Consider the following 21,871-nt stretch of genomic DNA (forward strand, 5'->3'; position numbering starts at 1 on the left):
GGATGGAGAGAAAGGGCCAAGGAGGCAGGTGAGATGGCGGCCTCAGCCAGGCCTCTGTCCCATGCAAGGGCAGTGCCAGCTTTTGAGACTTGTGGTTGCCCAGGTGTTTCCTGTCTGGCTCCTTCTAAACTGGGAATGGGGCCCAGCGTGCACTCAGGAATCCAAGGCACCGTGGGGTGGCGGGTCCCTGCTTTCCCATGACACCTCTCGCCATCCGTACTGCCCCCAGGTATACTGCTGTCCATACTGCAGCTTTCTGAGCCCAGAGTCTGACCAGGTGAGAGCTCATACGCTCTCCCAGCATGCAGTGCAGCCCAAATACAGGTGTCCGCTGTGCCAGGAGCAGCTGGTGGGCCGGCCTGCGCTGCACTTCCACCTCAGCCACCTTCACAATGTGGTGCCCGAGTGCGTGGAGAAGCTGCTGCTGGTGGTGAGCAGGGGCAGGGGAGGAAGGGTCGGGGTTCCCGGGCAAGCGCATGTTGGGGCAGGGAAGCACATCACAGGGTCTTTTAGTGGGGCGAAGCTCAGAGCTGAGAAAGCTACACACCTTGCTCACTTCCAGAAGACCTGGGGAGCAGGGTCAGGCAGCCTGGAGGAAAGAGGAAGCCAACAGGAGGGGCAACAGCTGTGGCCGGCCCCCAGCTGTGGGAAAGACAGGAATTGGGGGGGGGGGTGTTCTGTCCAGACAGGAGGCCGGATCCATGAAGAAGTAGCTTGGTGCAGGTCTGGGTATGGGACGGATGGGTCAGGTGTGACCTCATGGGTGGTGGAGAAGCCAATAGGGTGTCTGCCGTCACAGGCCACAACTGTCGAGATGACCTTTACAACCAAAGTGCTGCCTGGGCCAACGCTGAGCCCCCCGGAGGATGGCCCTGAGCCCCCCACCCCTGGGCCAGAGCATACGGTCAGCAGAGAGCAGGCAGCAGGTAAGGCAGGGGACAGCAAGGGGACCTGGGCTCCAGGGACCAAGAAGGGCTAGGGACAACTGAGCCATCACAGCCTCTTCTGTCTCCTCAGAAGGCCCCAAGCTGCCCCCAGAAGCCAGTCCAGATCCTCTCCCTGAGCCTGCCCTGGCCCCAGTCGAGGTCCCGGAGAAGACCTCAGGAAGCCCGGATCCAGCCCCTTCCCCAGCCACCTCCCCAGTGCCCCGGCCTGATGCTCAAGCTGAAGACGTGGCCCCTCCACCCACCACAGCTGAGGAGGAAGAGGGGAGCGTGGGGGAGCCCCGCTCTGCAGAGCCCACGCCAGCCGACCCTCGCCACCCTCTGACCTACCGGAAGACCACGAACTTTGCCCTGGACAAGTTTCTCGACCCTGCGCGGCCCTATAAGTGCACCGTGTGTAAGGAGTCCTTCACACAGAAGAACATCCTCTTGGTTCACTACAATTCTGTGTCCCACCTGCATAAGATGAAGAAGGCCGCCATCGACCCCTCTGCCCCTGCCCGGGGAGAGCCGGGAGCCCTGCCCACTGCTGCCACTGCAGCGGCTGCTGACAAGCCCTTTAAATGCACCGTGTGCCGAGTCTCCTACAACCAGAGCTCCACCCTGGAGATCCACATGCGTTCGGTTCTGCACCAGACTCGGTCTCGGGGGGCCAAGGCTGACGCCAAGGCCGAGGGGCAGGAGCGTAGCCAAGAAGAACCCAGGGACGGCGAGAGCGAAGGGGAGGTGGGCGCCGAGAAGAAGGGTCCCGACCCCGGTGGCTTCGTGTCCGGATTGCCCTTCCTGTCCCCTCCGCCCCCTCCCTTGGACCTGCACCGATTCCCAGCGCCCCTCTTTACCCCGCCAGTCCTGCCCCCCTTCCCTCTGGTGCCCGACTCTCTGCTTAAGCTCCAGCAGCAGCAGCTGCTCCTGCCCTTCTACCTCCACGACCTCAAGGTGGGGCCCAAGCTGGCGCTAGCTGGGCCTGCGCCCATGCTGACCCTGCCAGCCGCCACCCCTCCTGCCCCACCCCCGCCCCCCAAAGCTGAGCTGGCCGAGCAGGAGTGGGAGCGGCCCCCCGCAGCCACCGAAGAGGGGCCCGAGGCAGGGCCCTCCTCACCTCCCCACCCCTCGCCCAACGAGGCCGCCCGCACGGCAGCCAAGGCCCTTCTGGAGAATTTCGGCTTTGAGCTGGTGATCCAGTACAACGAAGGGAAGCAGGCTGTGCCGCCGCCCCCGACGCCCCCTCCGCCAGAGGCCCCGGGGGGCGGGGACAAGCTGGCCTGCGGGGCCTGTGGGAAGCTCTTCTCCAACATGCTCATCCTTAAGACCCACGAGGAGCACGTCCACCGCCGCTTCCTGCCCTTCGAGGCCCTGAGCCGGTACGCCGCCCAGTTCCGCAAGAGCTACGATAGTCTCTACCCGCCCCCCGCAGAGGCCCCCAAGCCTTCCGCTGGGTCTCTGGATACACCTGCTCCCCAGCTGGGCCCGCCCTTCCTGGTCCCGGAGCCCGAGGCAGGGGGCCCCCGGACCCTTGAAGAGCGGAGCCGGACAGGAGGACGCTGGCTCTCGGAGGAGGAAGAGAGCTCCAGGGGGACTCTCCCTTCCCTGGTGCCCGCGGGCCGCCGCTTCTCCAGAACCAAGTTCACGGAGTTCCAGACCCAAGCCCTGCAGTCTTTCTTTGAGACCAGTGCCTACCCCAAGGATGGAGAGGTGGAGCGCCTTGCCAGTCTCTTGGGTCTGGCTAGCCGTGTGGTGGTGGTGTGGTTCCAGAATGCCCGCCAGAAAGCCCGGAAAAATGCCTGCGAGGGGGGACCCGTGCCAACCGGAGGGGCTGCCGGGGCGGCCTCTGGCTGCAGGCGCTGCCATGCCACCTTCTCCTGCGTGTTTGAGTTGGTGCGGCACCTCAAGAAGTGCTACGATGACCAGACTCCCGAAGAGGAGGAAGAAGAGGCAGAGAGAGGAGAAGAGGAGGAAGAAGCAGAGGCGGAGGACACTGCGGAGGAGGAACAGGGCCTCGAGCCCCCGGCAGGGCCTGCGGGTCCGCCCCCGCCAGCTCCGGATGGGGAGGAGCGAAGCCAAACCCAGGCTGCAGAGGTGGCCAGCAAAGAGCCTGAGGGGAAGGCGCCGCCTTCGCCAGCGCCAGCGCCAGCCCACCCCTGTGACCAGTGCGCTGTCTCCTTCCCCAGCCAAGACCTCCTGACCAGTCACCGCCGGCTGCATTTCCTGCCGGCTGTGCAGCCCAGTGCTCCTACCCAGCTACTAGATTTGCCCTTGCTGGTGTTTGGAGAGCGAAACCCCCTGGTAGCAGGTACCCCGCCGGCACCGGGGCCACCCCTCAAACGGAAGCACGAGGACGGTAGCCTGTCCCCCACTGGCAGCGAAGCCGGGGGTGGCGGGGAGGGCGAGCCCCCCAGGGACAAGCGCCTGCGTACCACCATCCTGCCCGAGCAGCTGGAGATCCTGTACCGCTGGTACATGCAGGACTCCAACCCCACGCGCAAGATGCTGGACTGCATCTCCGAGGAGGTGGGGCTGAAAAAGCGCGTGGTGCAGGTCTGGTTCCAGAATACCAGGGCCCGCGAGAGGAAAGGCCAGTTCAGAAGCACCCCTGGGGGGGTGCCCAGTCCTGCAGTGAAACCGCCTGTCACGCCCAGCCCTGCCCCCTTCCCCAAGTTCAACCTCCTACTGGGCAAGATCGATGATGGGCCTGGGAGGGAGGCCCCAAAGAAGGATGTACCTGCTTTTCCCTACCCCACAGTCCCGCCTGCCTCCGGGCCTCCGCCTTTCCTAGCGCCTGGGAAAGAGGCCACCACCCCAACACCAGAGCCACCCCTGCCTCTCCCGCCTCCTCCACCCCCACCCCCACCCCCTCCCCCCAGTGAGGATGAGGGCCCAGAGGAACCATCTAAACCTTCTCCGGAGAGTGAGGCTTGCAGTCCGTCTGCAGGAGATCTGAGTGACTCGTCGGCCTCCAGCCTGGCTGAACCAGAGTCCCCAGGAGCTGGGGGGACCAGCGGGGGAGCAGGAGGCGGGCCTGGGGTTCCAGACGGAATGGGGCAGCGGCGCTACAGGACCCAGATGAGCAGCCTGCAGCTGAAGATCATGAAGGCCTGCTACGAAGCCTACCGTACCCCCACCATGCAGGAGTGCGAGGTGCTGGGGGAGGAGATCGGGCTGCCCAAGAGAGTCATCCAGGTCTGGTTCCAGAACGCTCGTGCCAAGGAAAAGAAGGCCAAACTGCAAGGGGCGGCCACTGCGGGGGCTGCAGCCAGCAGTGAGGGCCCCCCGGCAGCCCAGCGCACGGACTGCCCCTACTGTGACGTCAAGTACGATTTCTACGTCTCCTGCCGAGGCCATCTCTTTTCCCGCCAGCACCTGGCCAAGCTCAAAGAGGCAGTCCGGGCCCAGCTGAAGAGCGAAAGCAAGTGCTATGACTTGGCCCCAGCACCCGAGGCACCTCCGGCTCCCAAGGCCCCACCTGCCACCACACCTGCCTCTGTGCCCCTCGGGGCCACCCCAGCCCTGCCTCGCCTGGCCCCGGTCCTCTTGTCTGGCCCGGCTCTGGCCCAGCCCCCGCTGGGCGGCTTAGCTCCTTTCAATTCAGGTGAGTGGGGAAGCTGGGAGGAGTTGGACTTCAGAGAACAGCTCCCTCCAATGGCATGCCCGTTTCCCTCTTGACTCTTGTCCTCTCCTCCTCCTGTGGCCTCCCTTTGCTTCAGGCTCCTGGAGAAGAGGGGGCTTGAAGCTGGGTGATGGGAATGGGTAAGTATGTGGCTGGAGGTAGCCTCTGGCAGGAGAGGCTGGCGGAGGCTGGCGGTGCCTAATCCTTCACCACTCTTTCATCTCCCTAGGCCCTGCAGCCTCCTCTGGCCTCCTCGGCCTTGCCACTTCGGTCCTGCCTGCTACCACAGTGGTCCAGACTGCTGGCCCAGCCCGCCCTTTACCTCAGAGACCCGGGCCCGACCAAACCAACACCTGTGCAGCAGCAGGCACCACCGACCCCGTCCCGGGCCCGCCTCCCGAGCCCCCAGGGGACAAGGTCTCTGGTGAACGAAAGCCGGCTGCGGCCCCCGCCAACTCCTCCACTGACGCCCTCAAGAACCTCAAAGCACTGAAGGCCACTGTCCCAGCCCTGTTGGGGGGCCAATTCCTGCCCTTCCCATTGCCCCCTGCAGGGGGGGCGGCTCCGCCAGCTGTCTTTGGCCCCCAGTTACAGGGCGCCTACTTCCAGCAGCTGTACGGCATGAAGAAGGGGCTGTTTCCCATGAACCCCGTGATACCTCAGACCCTCATTGGGCTGCTCCCCAATGCCCTCCTCCAGCCACCGCCCCAGGCCCCCGAACCCACAGCCACAGCGCCTCCAAAGCCTCCTGAACTGCCCGCCCCAGGGGAGGGCGAGGCCGACGACCTGCTGACGGGCAGCCCCGGCATCTCCACGGTGGATGTGACTCACCGCTACCTGTGCCGCCAGTGCAAGATGGCGTTTGATGGGGAGGCCCCGGCTACTGCCCACCAGAGGTCCTTCTGCTTCTTTGGACGGGGCTCTGCGGGTTCCATGCCGCCCCCGCTGCGGGTGCCCGTCTGTACCTACCACTGCCTGGCATGTGAGGTGCTGCTGAGTGGGCGAGAAGCCCTGGCCTCCCACCTGCGCTCCTCGGCCCACAGGCGCAAGGCAGCCCCGCCCTCCGGGGGCCCACCCACCACTGTCACCAACGCTGCCACTGCTGCCACAGCTGCTGTGGCTTTTGCCAAAGAGGAAGCAAGATTACCTCACACGGACTCCAACCCAAAAACTACTACTACCTCTACACTTCTAGCTTTATAAACAGAGAAACCAAGATAGGGAGAGGGGAGGGCCTCAGGGCGCCCTCTTTTGCCCCAAGGGGTGTTTGGGGGGAGCTCAGATCCCTCACCCCAACCCTCGGCTCCGCCCACCTTGTGGGAATCTCCACTCCGACCCTCCGTGGGCTTCACACCCCACCTCCAGCAGAGTCCCCCCTCTTCCCCAGACCCACACACATGCACACACACCCTCATCCACCAGTCCTCACAGATGGAGCCCTCGGCCCAGCTCTTTCCTGAGGACTCACACGTGCCCGCCCACCATATGCAACAGCGAGCCTTGGTTCCATCTTCCTCCCCACCGAACTCCCAGTGCGCCCCCATTCCTGTAAACACACACACCACCCCGTGCTACTCCACTGAGGAAACACCAAAAAAAAAAAAAAAAAAAAAAAAAAGCAGCAGCAGCAGAAGCAGCAGAAGCAAACCCAAGACGAAGAGGGGGAGAAGAAAACAAATGAACTTTGCCACTCCCTCTTCTCCTTCCTCCCCCTGTGAGAGCGCCACACCGCTCACAGACTTTCCAAATACCCAGCTGGCTCCCAGGGCTGGGGCCCGGAGGGCAGGGAGCCCATGGGACTCTAACCAAACTGGAGGTTGCGGGGAGACATGGGGGCAGTGCTCCCAGTTTCTGCTCCCCGGCTCCCTCCTCCCAGCCCTCTCCTCCCTGCAGCCTGGACTCTGGGGCAAGCCGCTGCCAGGGAGCCCTCTGCCAGCCCCCTCCCTGCACCCTGGGAACTGCAGCAACTTATTCTCAAAGGCTTTAAACAGAGATCCTCCCAGCAGCTGTGGGCCTGCCCCTTGTCCTAGCCCTGTCACATGGTGGGGGGGAGGGGTCCAGCTTCCGGGGACCAGCACTGCCCACCAACGGCAAATCCAAAGTTCTTTTAAAAAAACTGAAACACACACACAACCAAAAAAAAAAGAAAAAAAAAAGAAAGAAACCCCAACTAAACAAAAACGAGAGTGCATGTGCACATAGGCACGGCGGAGAGATGGAGAGACCAGAGGAATGAACTAAAAAACTTGAAAATACAGAGAAAAAAACTCTCCCACCAAAAAAGTGGTTTTTCCTGTCTGTGTTAACTTGCCCCCTTCTTCAGGGTTTCTTTAAGCCACCTTGCCTCTGGAAGATGGATGGCCTCACCCCTGGCTGTGGGTCCGGGGTCCTCACAGGACTGTAAGCAGGGCAGCCTTCCCATGCCAGCCTGTCTCCGAGGTGGGGGCTGGGAGCGGGGAGACTCCCTGAAATTGAGTACTTGTCAGGACAGGTGGCATCCCCTCGTTCCCGGCTGTGAGTTAGAAAAGTTTGTTGCCGAGAGAATCGTGGCAGTCCCAGGAATCAAGGGGTATGTGGGGCCACGTGGTTTCTCAGCCCACCGCCCTCTTCTCTCATTTACTTCGTTCAGACCACTTGCAGGGTCCCCTGTTTCCCATCTGCTTCTCTCCCCCTCATCTTCTGCCCTGCTCCCTGCTCCCTGCAGCCCAGCCAGCTCCTCCACGAAGCCGCAGGAGGCAGGACCCATCTGAGGGGTCCAGAGCTGATGTTAGGGGAGCAGATGGATGGACAAGGAGATGACTGAGGCACAGGATGAGTCTTCCCAGGGTCATGATACCAAGGGGACCCACATTCTGACCCAGAGAAGGGGCCTCACCTGTAGCTGGGCGACCCCAAAGCCCAGCTGAAGTGGCGAAGGGTAATGAAGTAAGTGCTTTATCTTGGCAAAGAAAAGCCTGTGAAATCCCCATGCCCTCTGGACACTTTCTCCTACTCCCTTTCTCCAAGCTAAGACATTTCCCCTTTCAAGGCATTTTCCTCCATCCTTCCCCTGCAGGCTCCTACCGCCAGCATCCATGTCAGACCCACACACAGCCCACCAGCCCTGGGACATAGGTTTTCTGGTCTCTCTGTCCCTCTGCTGTGTGGCCATGCTGATGCTGATGGAGTGCCTGATGTGCAGGAAAGAGGGAAGGGTGCAGAATTCAGCTCACCCCCCAGGCCCCACGTAGTCTATGAATCTTACTTCCTATCCCATTCACTTCCGCTCGGGCAAACGGGATGGGGTGGAATTCGTTAAGTTGATGATACCAAAAATGCAGGTGAGAGGAGAAGAGCGGGCGCCCTGTGCTTGAGCCTGCTGCCACCCTCCTCCCCCTGCCTCTCAGCGTCTCTCGTGGACCCTCTGTCCCTGTCCTTTTCTCTCTACTGCTGAAATTCTGTGTATAAAACTATTTTCTTAGCAGCATGTATATGAGGAAAGAAGCTTTTTCACTCTGTGCTTTCTGGGAATGTGACTTGTGTATAAAAAAAAAATGAGAACAAGAGGAAACGTTTTAAAGAAACCCTTGACAAACACCTGGCGTGGGCTGGTTACAGGTGCAGTGTCGGGAATTCTAGGGGTTGGCAACCAAGGTAGGCTGGCTTCAGTTTGAACTGTGACATTTTCACTAGAAGTTAACATAGCCAGAAATCTCAGCTCTTGCCCTCCAAAATACGCTCCTACACCATGGACATTCAAAACAGCAGGCAGGAGCTCACTCAAAGCAACTGTACTTACCTGGGACCCTGGAGAGCAGGGAGCAAACGAGCCTGGCTGACTGCTGACGTGGGCCGACCCTCGTGCGTCTTGTTCCTGGTAGCTGGAAGCCTTGCTCCTGAGCCCCTGTCTCAGCCCGCAAGTCCTGAGCGGCAGCACTCCTGCTCCGGGGAGTGACACCCAGTGGCTGTTGTGGTGGACAGGGGCTGAGTCAGCACAGCCCCTGCTGAGTGCTGGAGGTACCCGCCAGGTCACCAGGATTAAGTCACGTTGCCTCTCCGGTGGAGTGACAGACTCGGCGCGCGTGCTTGGCACAGCAACACCCATTTTACAGACCTTCCCCCACCATCCCTGGTTCATAAAAGCAGGCTTCTGTGGCTTGGGGCAAAGTCCTAAGGCTTCTGTCCTATATGGTCCCATGGAAGTACCCAAATTAAAGTCTACCCTCCTCACCACCAGGGTAAATACCAGGAGGTAGCAGGTGGCAATGGCCTACAGCTGTTGATTCTAAACCAGAGTCTGAGAGGATGGCTTAGGGTGCCCAGTCCTCAACTAGCAACAAAGATCAGTCTGCTGGGAGAGGCTGAGAAGACCTGAAGCCTCAGGGTCTGCAACAGGATCACAAAATGAAACCCGCTCTTACCTTGCTCCCGCCCGGCGGAGTCCGTGAGAACCAACAAAGCCAATGGTCCAGGCTCAGGGCTCATGGAACAGGTCCGCGACTACCTGGACCTCCACCACCTGGACATGTTTCACGACACAGTCCTTCACCCTCTGATCGTCCACCTCTGTGAGACAGTCACCCCTGCAATACAGAGTGTCTCGTGTACAACTCCAGCAGTAAATCAGGCGGGCACACCCTCGGGAAGCAGCGGCAGAGACCACACATGGGCCAGCAGGATGGAGCTCGATGAACGTGGACAGGGCACGGAGGCACACCCCAGACCCATAACCCACGCTCCTGGAGGTGTAAACACCCTCTGAGCCATGCTGAGTTTCCTCACACAGAAGGAGCCTGGGAAAGCTTCTAAATAGAGAAAGAGGAGAACTCCAGGCCCAGGAAGGGCGCTTCAACACTAACCCTGGGGGAAAGGACCTTAAATTGTCCTGGATGCTGCAAGGGGAGAGGTGGAGGGAAATCCAAGGGAGACTGTTGGGAAAGCTCAAAGGGCATCTGTCTGGAACACAGGGGTAAACCGGGCTGGGAGCCTGTGTAACACGGAGAGCCTAGTGTTGGGGAAACAGGTCTCTCAGAAGCCTCCAAGTCAGAAAGTTGCACTCACGAGGCCGGCATTTCTCAGACTGCTGGGGAGAAACGCCCCAGTACCAAGGAGGCTGTGGATGCAGCCTCAGAGTTCACGGGGTTACAGCTGGGGCACACCATACTGCAAAATCAGAGAGAAGACACCTGGAGGAGACCTAGGCTGTGGCCCACGCAGTGTGGGCAAAGATGGCGCGCTTCCCCAGGGAAAGCCCCTCCTAGAAGAGACTTTGTGGGAAGGACATCAAATTGGGTGACCTTGAACTAGAGGACCCAGACAGCCCTCCATACACTGCACAGACAAGGACCTGGACCTTTTGTTTGTTGCAGTTCCCCAGGCTGGCTTGAAGCCAGAAGCAGAAGCAGCAGGTTGAGTGATTATAGGTGGACCAGCAAGAGGCTGAACCTGGCCAAGGAGAGCAGGGAAGGTGACGCAGACCCGGCTGACTTACAATCAATCCTACAACCGAGAGCACATTCTTACCCAAGTCATGGCTAAAACGCCGACTCAAGTGTTAACAGCAGGGCCTGCCTCTCATCGATAGTCCCTCCCACGCACCAGCCCCCACACCGTGTCTTCTCAACTGGACTTGAAGAATGGCCCACACTGGACATCCCCACCGAGTGCCCACACAGCTGCAGCACCTGCAATTGCTGACTGTGGGCAGTGAGCTGGGCCCCACCCTCTGCCCGCCCCTCCCTGCCAGGACCCCGGCCTGCCTCCAGAAAGAAGAGTGACAGGACCCAACCTGTCCCTCGACACGAAATCCAGACAGATCTGAAAGATCACTGAGAAGTCTCCTGGCCATGCTCCTAACCTAGTGGTCCTCAAGGATGAGGTTTCAGAAACATGGGCAGGCATCAGAATCTGGGGGTGAAGGAAGAGTGACTTTTGAAAGTGTCCCCAAAACAATTTTTTCATGCTCATTACCACCGATAAGAATCCCTGTTCTAACAAGTTACCTGCACCTGCTTTGACCTGTGTCTTCCTGCCCACAGCCGAACCTCACCCAGGCATGTTCCATGACTTGTACCCCAGGCAGGGATACTGTACGACAGCATACAGTCATGCATCTTGATGGGAAAGAAGATGCAAAAAATCTAGGGAAATCCAGACTAGACCAACTGTCCTGCAGGGAGGGTGCCACCTCTTAGAATGGCCTATCTGAAAGTTTCTCCCACCTACATCACGGTCATCTGAGTCCTTATTTAAAATGCACATTCCTAGGCGCCCCCCACCAAAGATCAACTGAAACAGTAATTCCTACAGTGATGCTATGCTCGTTGGAGTGAGAGAACCACTGGCCTAGAGAGCTCACCCCCTCCATGAAAACCTTCAACCTGCCCCCGGTGCTGCAGCACCCAGGACCAACCCTGCTACACCAGGGCCTACCATACAGGGGCCTCGCATCCCCTCATCTATGTCTCACTACCCTGATGCCATCCCCCCACCCTGCCACATAATAGAAATCTGACAGTGTCTTCTGCTTACGTCGGCTGGTGTTGAATAGAAAGGACAGAAGCGTAGCCACTCAGCCCTTGGCTGGCTGCCTTCCTCCGCTGCTGTGTGAACTACCTCGCCTCTTCTGAAGCTGCCACCCACTTCCAGAGGTGCTGCCATCAGAGCCCCCCTACCCCTGAGCAGCTCAGTCAGCACGGACACTGAACGGCCTCACTTCCCTCCGGGCAAGCCCTCTCTGCCAGAGCCACCCACCCTTCCCGTCACCATCACCCAGAGCCAGATTTCCCACCAGAAGAACCAGACTCTGGCTACGAGGAGGCAGGGAAGCAGAGCCTGCTGGAACTTATTACAGGCCCAGCTTTGTGGGCACCTGTCTGTGTCACCCTACATGTTGGTGATTCTCCTCCTAGGGGCCTTCCTCTCCACCAGGGCTTGTGGCTAATCCTCGGGCCCCCTTCCAGAGGCAAATGTCAAAGATAGAGAAGCATACCCAACTCCAACTGGGTGCCATTGAGAAATTCCAAAACACAAAATGTTCTTGCACAGTCTTTCCCAGGTGTCTGTGTCTTCCTAACACCAGCCATCCTCTCTGGTCCTCTTTCTAAGATTGTTCTCGAGTATGGACCTTTTAATAAATGAGAGGGAACTACATCTCCACTGCAGCTCAGCCAATCAGCGCGCACACAGCAGAATGAAACACACTCAAGTACAAACCACCCCCACCCAGCAGCAAGGCCCGAGCGCCTCTCCTTCCTGCTCTTCCCTTCCAACCTCTTCTCCCAGCCTCTCGGTGACAACGTAGCTGGCAGGGCTCTCTCCAGGCTCTCTTTTCACCTTCCTAGGATTTGTTTCTGCCTTGCTGCTCAGAAAGATGGACAGTCCATTGACCTGGAGGACGACTTGGGGATGGCCACAGCCTGTGCCCTTGTCCCTCTGTGCTCTTTCCTTGCCTAGTCGCTCAAACCCTGAGTACGGTCCCATCTGAGTCCCTTTCTCAAAGGCGGTAAGGGTAGAAGGGAGGTGGGGTGTCCAGTGGGGAGGAAGGCAAGGCAGGGGTTGTCTGGGGGTACTGACTCAGCCCAGCTGTTAGGGGCATTGTCTCGAGCCACTTCCCATCACAGAGCTCCACCCAATGCCTGGCACGTGCATGTGCATGGCCCCTCTCACTGCCGCCGAGTGGCGGTGTGAGCATGTTTGGCGACTTTGGGTTTGCCGCAGTGCCAGGATCTGAGACACCATTCACGTGCCAGTGCAGCACTGCCAAGCATGGCGGCATCCAGTTGGTTGGGTGCCAAGCAGTAGGACCCAGGTGGTGATGGAAAGATGAAAGAGGGGTGAGGCGAGGGGGGAGGGAGGAGGAGAGGAAGGCCCCAGGGAGAAAAATTAGACACTTCACTTGTTAGAGTGGAGGGTCCGAATGGGATCCACCGAGAGGTGCCTTTCCCACCCTAGAGCCCAGCTCAGCAAGCAAGCTCTTCTCCCACCCCCCACGCCCACAACAGTGGTACACACAGACCCGGCGAGAGGAGCTGGCCATCTTCCGCAGGAAACTGGCTAGGGGCCAGGCAGCACTGCCAGCCGCTCTCCATCCTTCTTCCTTGGGGTCTTGGCAATGGCGCGCTTCCTCCTTTGTGTCCTCACAACGCTCTCCGTCTGTTGCTCCTCTCCCCATGCCTAAGAGGGATGGGAAGGAGGTCCTGGCAGAAAGAAGTCTGCTCTCCCAAACAACACCCCCACCCGCATCTCACCTCCTCCCTTCTCACTTCTGGCACAACAGCCCTCTCAATCGGATTGGCAGGAGCCCCTGACACCCTCCTGTATCCCACACAATGCCAGAGCCTGTGCCAGGCTCCATGGGCAGTGCCAGTACCTCCCACTTTCCACCCTAGACCCCTCGCTGTCTCCCGTCACTCTCTGACAAAGGGCCAGACCCCATCCCAGACAAGTTCTTCCTGGGGGGCACTGGCACAGTCCCTCCTCCCTGGCTTTCCTGCTCCTTTGGGCACTTCGCTGGCCACTCTCTCCACCACACTACTTCCTCAGGCTGGAAGAGAACTGGCCACATCATCATCCAGCCACTGCTCAAAGCCAAGCTTCCAGAGGGACAGTGACACCAGCAACACACTCCTGCCCCTCCTCTCTGCCTCCTGGGTCCCCCATTCCCCACTGCCCCAGCGCTGGGCACCAGCCTGACAGATGTGATGCCAACAGCTCCATGTCCGCGCCTTCCTTCCAGAACACGGGGACTCCCGCCGCTGCCCTCTTCCGTGAGCTCCTCCCATCGCTGTGGGCAAAGGGGTGGCAGCTGCAGTGCCAAAGCCTGCAAGCCGACAGCATGAAGCAACTCATGCCCCCTCTTCTCCCCTCCCGGGCCCCACACCGTCCCCCTCCAGCTCCCACTCCATCCTCAGTCCTCCTGGTTGGACACTAGATTGGCAACCGCGATGCCAACCCCCACCCATGCCCAGGAGGCTCGCATACAGCACACGCTTATTCGTACACGTACATGCGCGCACACAAACACACATACACACACACGGCCCCATGAGTGCCAGGCAGCGGTGGCAGACACACAGCAATGCACAGTGACTGGTACCCGAGGAGGCAGCCAGATTCGGCACCTGATTCAGCACCCATTTGGGATTGGGTGGGTAGGCGGGCGGGCGGAAGGGTGATGGAGGCAGACGATGGCCCTAGGTTGGCAGCCGATGGAGCTGGGAGAATGGAGGGAACAGATGCTCTTTGCCCAGCCTCCCTCCCTCTCTCTCCCCGAGATCAGTGCCAAGCTGGGGGGATGGGGAGGGGGAGGATGGGGGAAGGGTGGCATTTGGAGAGCTGGCAGGCGGAGGGAGCTGGGTCCGCCCAGGCTGGGCAGTGCCGGCACTGGCTGCCGCCTCTCCACTCTGCCATCTGTCTCGCTTCTCTCCCCACCCCCTTTCTCTCTCTTTCTCTCTCTCCTTCATCCACAGCAAAACGAAAAGAGGAAAACAGGGTCCTCATTCCGCCCACCCCCAACCTCTGCAGACCCCCTCTCTCCCCCCACAACTCACCACACCATACCACCACCAAGCCATCTGCGCTCTCTCCTCCTGGCTCGGTCACCTTCTTGCACTCGCCTTCGCCCTCACGCCAAAACGGGTGCAATTTTAAAAATACACATATACACACACGTATATGTATATTTTTAAAGCAACTTAAAAGCAAAACTATTTTCTTTGGAATGCCCCGTCCTTCTGAATCTGGGTCTTCGGTGCCAATATTTATGGCAGGCAGAGGGAGGGGACCTTGTCCTCAGCTGGTGCCCATGACTCCCATGCCAGGGAGGAGGGGTGACTGGGGTGGGGTGGGGGTGGGGTGGGGTATCGGGAGAGCTCTCCTCTCTCTGCGCCTGTGGTTGTTCCTTTTTTTTTTTTTTTCCTCCTCTTCCACTTCCGGAGCAGATTCAAATAGATCTAGAGCCTTCCCCACCCCCAGCCCCACAGCCCCAGTTCCCAGGGCCCCTGTGCCCTTCTCTCTCTGCTTTTGATTTTATTCCTCGATCACCCCTTCCTTTTTGTGTGTGTGTGTACGTGTGCGTGCGCGCGAGTATGTTTGCATCTATGGCGGTGGGCACCGTGCCAGCCACCGCACAGCCATCTGCGATGCCTTCTGCAGCCTCCGCTAGTTCTCCCTGCCACCTCCAGCCCCCAACCCCCCTGCACCCCAGCTCCCAACCCCCCAGTCCCCAATCATTAATTAGCTACTGAATTAATTAAATCGTGAATGCTAATTAACATTCCTACAAGGCAGGCTGCCAGGCTGGGGGGGTGGGTACGGACAGAGGGGATGTGAAGAGAAGTAGATTGGGGTGGGGGAGGAGGGAGAGCTTGTAGAACTGGGGGTAGGGGGACAGAAAGAATCCAAAATGAGGTCAGGCCAGGGGACAGAGGAGACTGGGTGTGGAGGACAGGCACCCAAACCGTCAGTGCAACCTAGCCTTTCCTGCCCAGATAAGACATAGCCAATTCCTCGTCCCCAAGCTTCTCTCTGTCCCAGCCCAGCTCAGCTTCCCAGAGTGGGGGTCTCTGGCAGCTTTTTTTTTTTTTCTCACAGAAAACCCCCAAACCAGAGAGCCCACAGTAAGCACCTGTCAGTCCAGCCACCTCACCCCTCCTGCTAGGTTACAGAAGAGGCTGTGGCCCTGGCGGTGCCCATGCTGGCCTGCCCTCTCTACCTCCCTATTGAGCATCCCCCAGAGGGAGGTGTGGGGCTGGGGAGCGGGAACTGTGAGGGCCGCCAGTTCGGTGGGCATACCAGCCTGACACCACTGGCACTGCCCACGAGGCTGCCTTGAGAGGACCAGCACAAAATACTCTTGCCTGTGGGGTCCATGGTAGCAGTCGCGGGCATGCCCACCCACCTCCTGGTCAGAAACCAGGGGAAAGAGAGGAAGGGCTACCTCACTCTGCGTTGTCATTAACGACAGAGCTTGCCGGTGTGGGACCTTCCATCTAGGCGTACTCTAGGAAGCACTGAGCTGATGAGATGCCCACCCCCTGAAAAAGGAGCTCTCTGATCACCTCAGCCTGAGAAATAGGGCTCGTTCCCCCTCTTAAGAGAGCCACATGCTGGTATGCTAAAGAGCCTATGGAATCTGTCCAAGAAACTGGGCATGGTGATGAACCCACTGATTCTCAAACTCATTCGGCCACGGAGCCCCTACTGTCTTCATTTGTTCATCTAAGTTTTCATTTCATGCCCACAGAGGCAATGATCTGCTTTGGGGAAAGCTCTAGAAATGGTCACACGTGGTTCTGGCCTGGGAGCCGACAGATGGATGAGCTGGTCGCAGGTCGGCAGGATCCTAACCGCCCGGAGTCACAGGGACATCGTGCACCACTGTCCCCCAGATGCACTGCGTGGTGGAGAAGCCCCTGTCATATTTGGGGTCACATAGCCACACTTCACAGCCAGAGACCTGAGCAACCAACCCTTAAGCCTGGTTCCTCCACAGAAGCAGCTGAGACTCAGAGAGGTGAGGCAATTTGTCCAAGGTCACAGACGCCAATGACAGCTCTGATACTCAGACCAGCATCTCCCGCCCTCTAGCCTAGCAGTGCTTCTCCATCTTCTGATAGCAAAGCCTCAGACAAGACCAGTGAGGGATTTACCAGAGGCATGCAGCCCTTAAGGAGCCTCCTGCTGACCCTTCTCCCCTGCTAAGGGCTGGCTCTGCTCTTCCACCCCTGCCCCTTACCGCACCTTGGAAACCCTGCAACATGCCCTGTATCCCCCTGGGGTGGGTGAAGGGGACAGGAGTTTGCTCTACAAAAATCTTTCCAAGTGCTTCTGATACTGCGGATTCAGAACTCCAACAGGAAGCCGTCTCCACTTTCTCCTCCAGGACCTCCCCCACCACTATATACCATTGCTATCAACCCAAAGCTTCTTTCTACTCTTTCCGCTCGCAATCTCGTTCTGTTTCAGAACTCCCAATATCTCTGGGACGTCTCCTGCTGTATTCTTAGCAGTTCCCCCTATTGCTGTCTTTGCTATGGCATCTGGGGTCCCTGAGGTCACTTAAGCTTTCCATCAGCGTCCTTGAAGGGACAGGTCATGAGCACATGCCAGTCAGCAAAGTGGGCAGCCGCAGAGCCAGTACCCCTGGGCTTCTGAACATCCCCCACCGTGAGGGACCAAGCTCCGTCCTGCCATGCAAACCATCACGTCTCGCGGTGGAGCTGGAGAACAAAGGCGACGGGCAGAGACCAGCTTGTTAAAAAGGTTGAAGAATGGTATTGGACTGTTTTTGCTTTGTGGGTCTTATTTTTTGGGCCTGCCCTAATTCACACCTACCCCGCCCCCCAGACTACAAACCCCCTCCCAAACTTAAGTAGAGGGAGTGACTCTTCACACCATTTTCAAGAGAGAATGGCTTTGAGATATGATTTAAGAGACCTACACCTGCGTGTCCAGGCAGTGACCCCATCTCCTTCCTCTCTAACGCCTCTCCTGGAAGCCCCATGCTCCTGATGGCCGTGTGCCACTGGGCTGACAGAGCCACTTCAGACTGCAGCCCACTGTCCACCTGCTGGACTCCGTGAGCCGAGGAAGCAGCCCTACTTCCATCTATTGCATTTATTACTCGCCACAGACTGTGGAACCCAGCTTCTAACACCCTGCATTACCCAGCCAGAGACAGCAAGAGGCAAAGGCTAGATACCCTCAGGGGCATATTTTTTAAGCCAGCTTTTATCCTCACATGGCATCTTCCGCTGAACTACCCCCTCTCGATGGTCGGTGGCAGAGGCCAAAGTCCAGCTTTTCCAGGGTCATGGATTCCAACCTGGTTCCTGTTCCTTTCCAGGGCCTGTTTTCTCTCTCCAACACCTAGGTACTCAGCCGTTGTCAGAAGCAGCCTCCAGAGCTGCGATATAAATGATGATTATTATATTATCAAATAACATTGCCAAGCCTGGCCGGCTCTCTGTAACGTGGCGGCAGAGGCAAGCTACAAAATTCAATATTGATAAACTGTATATTGTCTTCTGGAACCATCACTCTGCCTGACAGCCATTCTCCAAGCCTCCCACCATCAGCAGCACTGAAGGCGGGCAGGCTGATTAGCAATGGCCCCTGCAGGGCAGGGAGGCGAGGCAGAGGGTTGACAGTCCTCAGCACCCCCCGCTGTTACAGCCTCCCTGGCCCAGATACGCTCCTGCTCCTCCCGTGGGGTCTTCGCCTGGCTATTCTACGCCTGGGGTGCATTTCCCCAGATAATTGCCTGGCCCGCTCACTGCCCTCCTCCTGCTTTTCACTCAGTGAGGCCATCCTGACCACCACATTTACCACTGTAGTTCATCCCCCACCCACCCCCATCTCCCTGCTCTGCTGTTTCTTTTTTCCATGGCATTTATTACCTTCTAACATACTACATAATTTACTCACATATTATATGTATTATTTATTTTCTATTTTTCATCTCTGGCTTGTAAGCTCCACACAGGCAAGGATCGCTGCTTTGTTCACTGATGTACCCCAAGCACCATTAAAATACTGTCTAACACGGGGGTCAGCTACTCTGCAACTCTGCTTCCAGTCCAGCTGCCTGCTAATGTGCTTCCTGGGAAGCTCCAGTATCTGAGTAGAAGCCATCCACGTGGGAGACCTGGATGGAGTTCCAGGATCCTGGCTTTGGCTGGCCCAGCCCCGGCTGTTGCAGCCACTTGGGGAGTGAATCAGCAGATGAAAGATCTCTCTCTGTAGCTCTGCCTTTCAAATAAACAGTGTCCAACACAGGGAATGTATTCAGTAAGGACTTGCTAAGTGAAGGAGGCTGAAGTTCAGATGGTATATTTTGGCAGATTTTGGTTAATGCCATCTGTTGGGGTGGGGGCAGAGAGGGAAGGGTCATTATTTCAGTGTTCTCTACTTTCCAGCAAAATGCTGGGGAGCACCCCACAGCCTCCCATTTCTGCCACAGCTTTGAGAACGTGTTCGTCAGGAGCACCCAGATGTCTGCACAAGGATGTATCCACTAGACTTCAAGCACCCTCCCAACTCCTATTCAAAAAGCTTGCTTACTTTCTCACAGAATTCACTGCCCTACTCCAACACATCCCAGACTAAAGAGCCAACCTCAGAGCCACGGTTTTCTAACCTGAGTGAGTGTAAGAATCACCCGATGGGTTTCAGGACAATGCTTACTCCCAAGCCTCCTCTAGAGACTGACTCAGCAGGATGGAGAAGGACCTGCACTCTAACGGGGAGACCCTCATCTCCCCGCCCCCACGATGCCTGCGGTAACAGGTGTGATGAATCTGCATTGATGAAGTCGCACACCTTGACGAATCTGGGTGCAGACACATCACGAGGTGACTTACTGTGAAGGGAGCCTTGATGCTATGAGTATTTCTTCTCTAATCCGCCTAACTTTAGCACGTGACCCTGCCCAGGATTAGGACATGAAGAGAGGACATGGCATTTTCTTTTCTACAAAAAAAGAAAATTACAGTAGCCATGGAGAAAGATGGAAAGAAACCGAGAAAGTGGAGGAGGGTGTGGCTGTGAGATAAGGTGATGTGTGGGTCAGGCACTATGCCCAGAGTCTTGACTCTGCACCTTGTAATATTTTTGACAACCTTCTTCCAGCAATTAAGTGCTGGGTTTAAATGCCTTATCTCAGAGAGTAAGCAGATGAAAATGAGGTGTGTCTGGAATGGTGAGACATGTCCCCATGTCCATTCTACTTGGGCATACCCGGCATGAAGCAGAGCAGTAGCCTGGGCCCGGGTTTCCAAGTGCCCAGTGCCACACAGAGCCTCGCCCAGATAGGCTCTCATGGACAAAGCAGAAGGGACCCCACATTCCACCCGCGAGGTTTCTAGTCCTTGAGGCAAGGTTCCTTCCCAGGAGGGGTGAGTATTAATCGATGTCCCCAAAGAGATGACACAATGAGCTTCATCAGACCTTGGCACCAAGGTTCCCGGATTCTCTAAGACTGAGAATTGGGAGGATGGAAACAAGCCAAGGCAAGGGGGTTATCACGGCTTCCCAGGGTCCTGGGGCAGCCTGAGGGTCCTGGGCCAGGTGGAGAAGGATGCAGAGACAGGGGGACTCCTGTCAGCGCTTGCTGTTCTTTCTCCTCCTCCTCCTCTTCCTCCTCCTCCTCCTCCTTCTTCTTCTTTTTTCTTTTTAAGACTTATTTATTTATTTGAAAGGCAGAGTTACAGAGAGGCAGAGGCAGAGAGAGAGAGAGGAAGAGAGGTCTTCTATCTGCTGGTTCACTCCCCAAATGGCCACAATGGCTGGAACTACGCCAATCTGAAGCCAGGAGCCTGGAGCTTCTTCTGGGTCTCCCACATGGGTGCAGGGGCCCAAGCACTTGGGCCATCTTCTACTGCTTTCCCAGGCCATAGCAGAGAGCTGGATCAGAAGTGGGGCAGGGGCCAGTGCTGTGGCATAATGGGTTAACGCCCTGGCCTGAAGCACCAGCATCCCATATGTGTGCTGGTTCAAGACCTGGCTGCTCCACTTCCAATCCAGCTCTCTGTATGTGAGCTCTAGCTGTTGCATCCATCTGGAGAGTGAACCAGCGGCTGGTAGATCTCTCTCTCTCTCTCTCTGCCTCCCCTCTCTCTGTAACTCTGACTTTCAAGTAAAATAAATAAAATCTTCAAAAAAAAAAAAAAAAAAAAGTGGGGCAGCCGGGACTCGAACCAGAATCCAATGAGATGCCAGCACCGCAGGCAGCAGCTTTACCTGCTATGCCACAGTGACAGCCCTTCTGTTCTCTTTCTTTCAAAGATTTATTTTATTTATTTTAAAGACAGAGTTATAGAGAGCAGCAGAGCCAGAGACAGAGAGAGAGAGAGAAGTCCTCCATCCACAGGTTCACTTCCCAAATGACTGCAACAGCCAGAGCTGAGCTGATCCAAAGCCAGGAGCCAGGAACCTCTTCCAGGTCTCCCACACGGGTACAGGGGCCCAAGGACTTGGGCCATCCTTTGCTGCTTTCCCAGGCCACAGCAGAGAGCTGGATTGGAAGTAGAGCAGCTGAGACTCAAAACAGGCACTCATATGGGATGCCGGCGCTGCAGGTCGGGGCTTTATTTATTTATTTATTTTTATTTGACAAGTAGAGTCAGACAGTGAAAGAGAGAGAGAGAGAGAGAGAGAGAGAAAGGTCTTCCTTCCGTTGGTTCACCCCTCAAACGGCCGCTATGGCCAGAGCTACGCTGATCTGAAGCCAGGAGCCAGGTGCTTCCTCCTGGTCTCCCACGTGGGTACAGGGACCCAAGCACTTGGGCCATCCTCCACTACCTTCCCGGGCCACAGCAGAGAGCTGGACTGGAAGAGGAACAACTGGGACTAGAACCCGGCACCCATATGGGAGCCACAGTGCCGGCCCCCCTGTTCTTCTTTGGCTCCTTCATGGTGCAGTAACTTGCTAAAGGCAGCCATATTCCTGCCCATTCTACAGACAGGAATGACTAAGTCACTCAGATGTAATACAGTTAGGTCAGAACCCAGGACTAGGGACTGAAATAAGCGTTTTGAGTTTCTTCCACGTCTACTAGGTTAAATTTATAACTGTTTGTCACCTGGAGGTGACCAAACGCCAGCTTCCTTTCCTTCGATAATAGCAAACAACTTTTACTCAGTATTTGTATCAGGTGCTACACTGACTCATCTATTTAATGGCTCTGTGAAATAGGGACTAATTACACCTATTTTGCAGATGGAGAAAGTGAGGAGAGGCTAATTAGAACAGCGAGGATTCTAACCAGGCTGCCAGAACCCCAGAGCCCACTCTTAACCACATGGCTTACTCACTCAACTCTGGTAAGTGATCAGTCTCCCCAGTGCCAGGAAAGTGCTGGGTCTCAGTGCCCTCCCACCCTAAGATCAACAGCAGAAAGGTTGGCAGGTTTGGACACGCCTTCAGTTTTTTAGGCTCTGAGGTGATTTAAGTCCCTAGTACCGTATTCCAGGAGCTCTGACCCGCGAGCACTTCCGGTCCAGTGGGTCTCATGTCTATGGGTTTCACTATCATTCAATGCACAGCTAAGGGACCGCCAGGCCTACACCAGGCCTGCAGAAGAGCAATGGTGAGAACCGGGAGCCACAAGCAAATGGTGTCTGTGCAGCACAGAGTACAGGATAAAGCAGCTACAGTGCTGCTCGAGACCCCTGCATCCCGTTTCCCATTTTGGGACGCCTGGGTCTCAGCCCCAGCTCTGCCTGATTCAGGTTCCTGCTAACGTGTACCCTGAAAAACAGCAGGTGAAGGCTCAACTAGTTGGCTCCCTGGGTCACACGGGAGACCCAGATTGAGTTCCAGGCTCCTGGCTTCAAGTCTCGC

At 57.3% G+C, this 21,871-nt stretch overlaps 2 protein-coding genes across 3 annotated transcripts in view; one reads left to right on the forward strand and one right to left on the reverse strand.

Annotated features, from left to right (window-relative positions):
* Positions 1-6,818, forward strand: part of ZFHX2 (zinc finger homeobox 2) — a 28,254-nt gene extending 21,436 nt beyond the window's left edge. Inside the window, exons 7-10 of the mRNA XM_062205418.1 lie at positions 230-430; positions 800-926; positions 1,018-4,530; positions 4,778-6,818. Of these exons, the coding sequence (XP_062061402.1) occupies positions 230-430; positions 800-926; positions 1,018-4,530; positions 4,778-5,751 (4,815 nt within the window). The 3' untranslated portion in view covers positions 5,752-6,818. The remainder of the gene's footprint in view (positions 1-229; positions 431-799; positions 927-1,017; positions 4,531-4,777) is intronic.
* NGDN (neuroguidin) overlaps positions 1-21,871 on the reverse strand; it is a 61,755-nt gene that overhangs the window by 7,810 nt on the left and 32,074 nt on the right. Inside the window, exons 11-12 of one of the 2 annotated variants that reach the window (XR_009867295.1) lie at positions 8,949-9,110; positions 8,327-8,492 (exon numbers count right to left, since the gene is read on the reverse strand). The gene's annotated coding sequence lies outside the window, so the exon portion shown is untranslated. Of the gene's footprint in view, positions 1-8,326; positions 8,493-8,948; positions 9,111-21,871 lie in introns of those variants that run through there. The other variant, XR_009867296.1, reaches the window with a different exon arrangement.

The sequence above is a fragment of the Lepus europaeus genome, chromosome 11 (genome assembly GCF_033115175.1).
Source record: "Lepus europaeus isolate LE1 chromosome 11, mLepTim1.pri, whole genome shotgun sequence".
Taxonomy (NCBI): domain Eukaryota; kingdom Metazoa; phylum Chordata; class Mammalia; order Lagomorpha; family Leporidae; genus Lepus; species Lepus europaeus.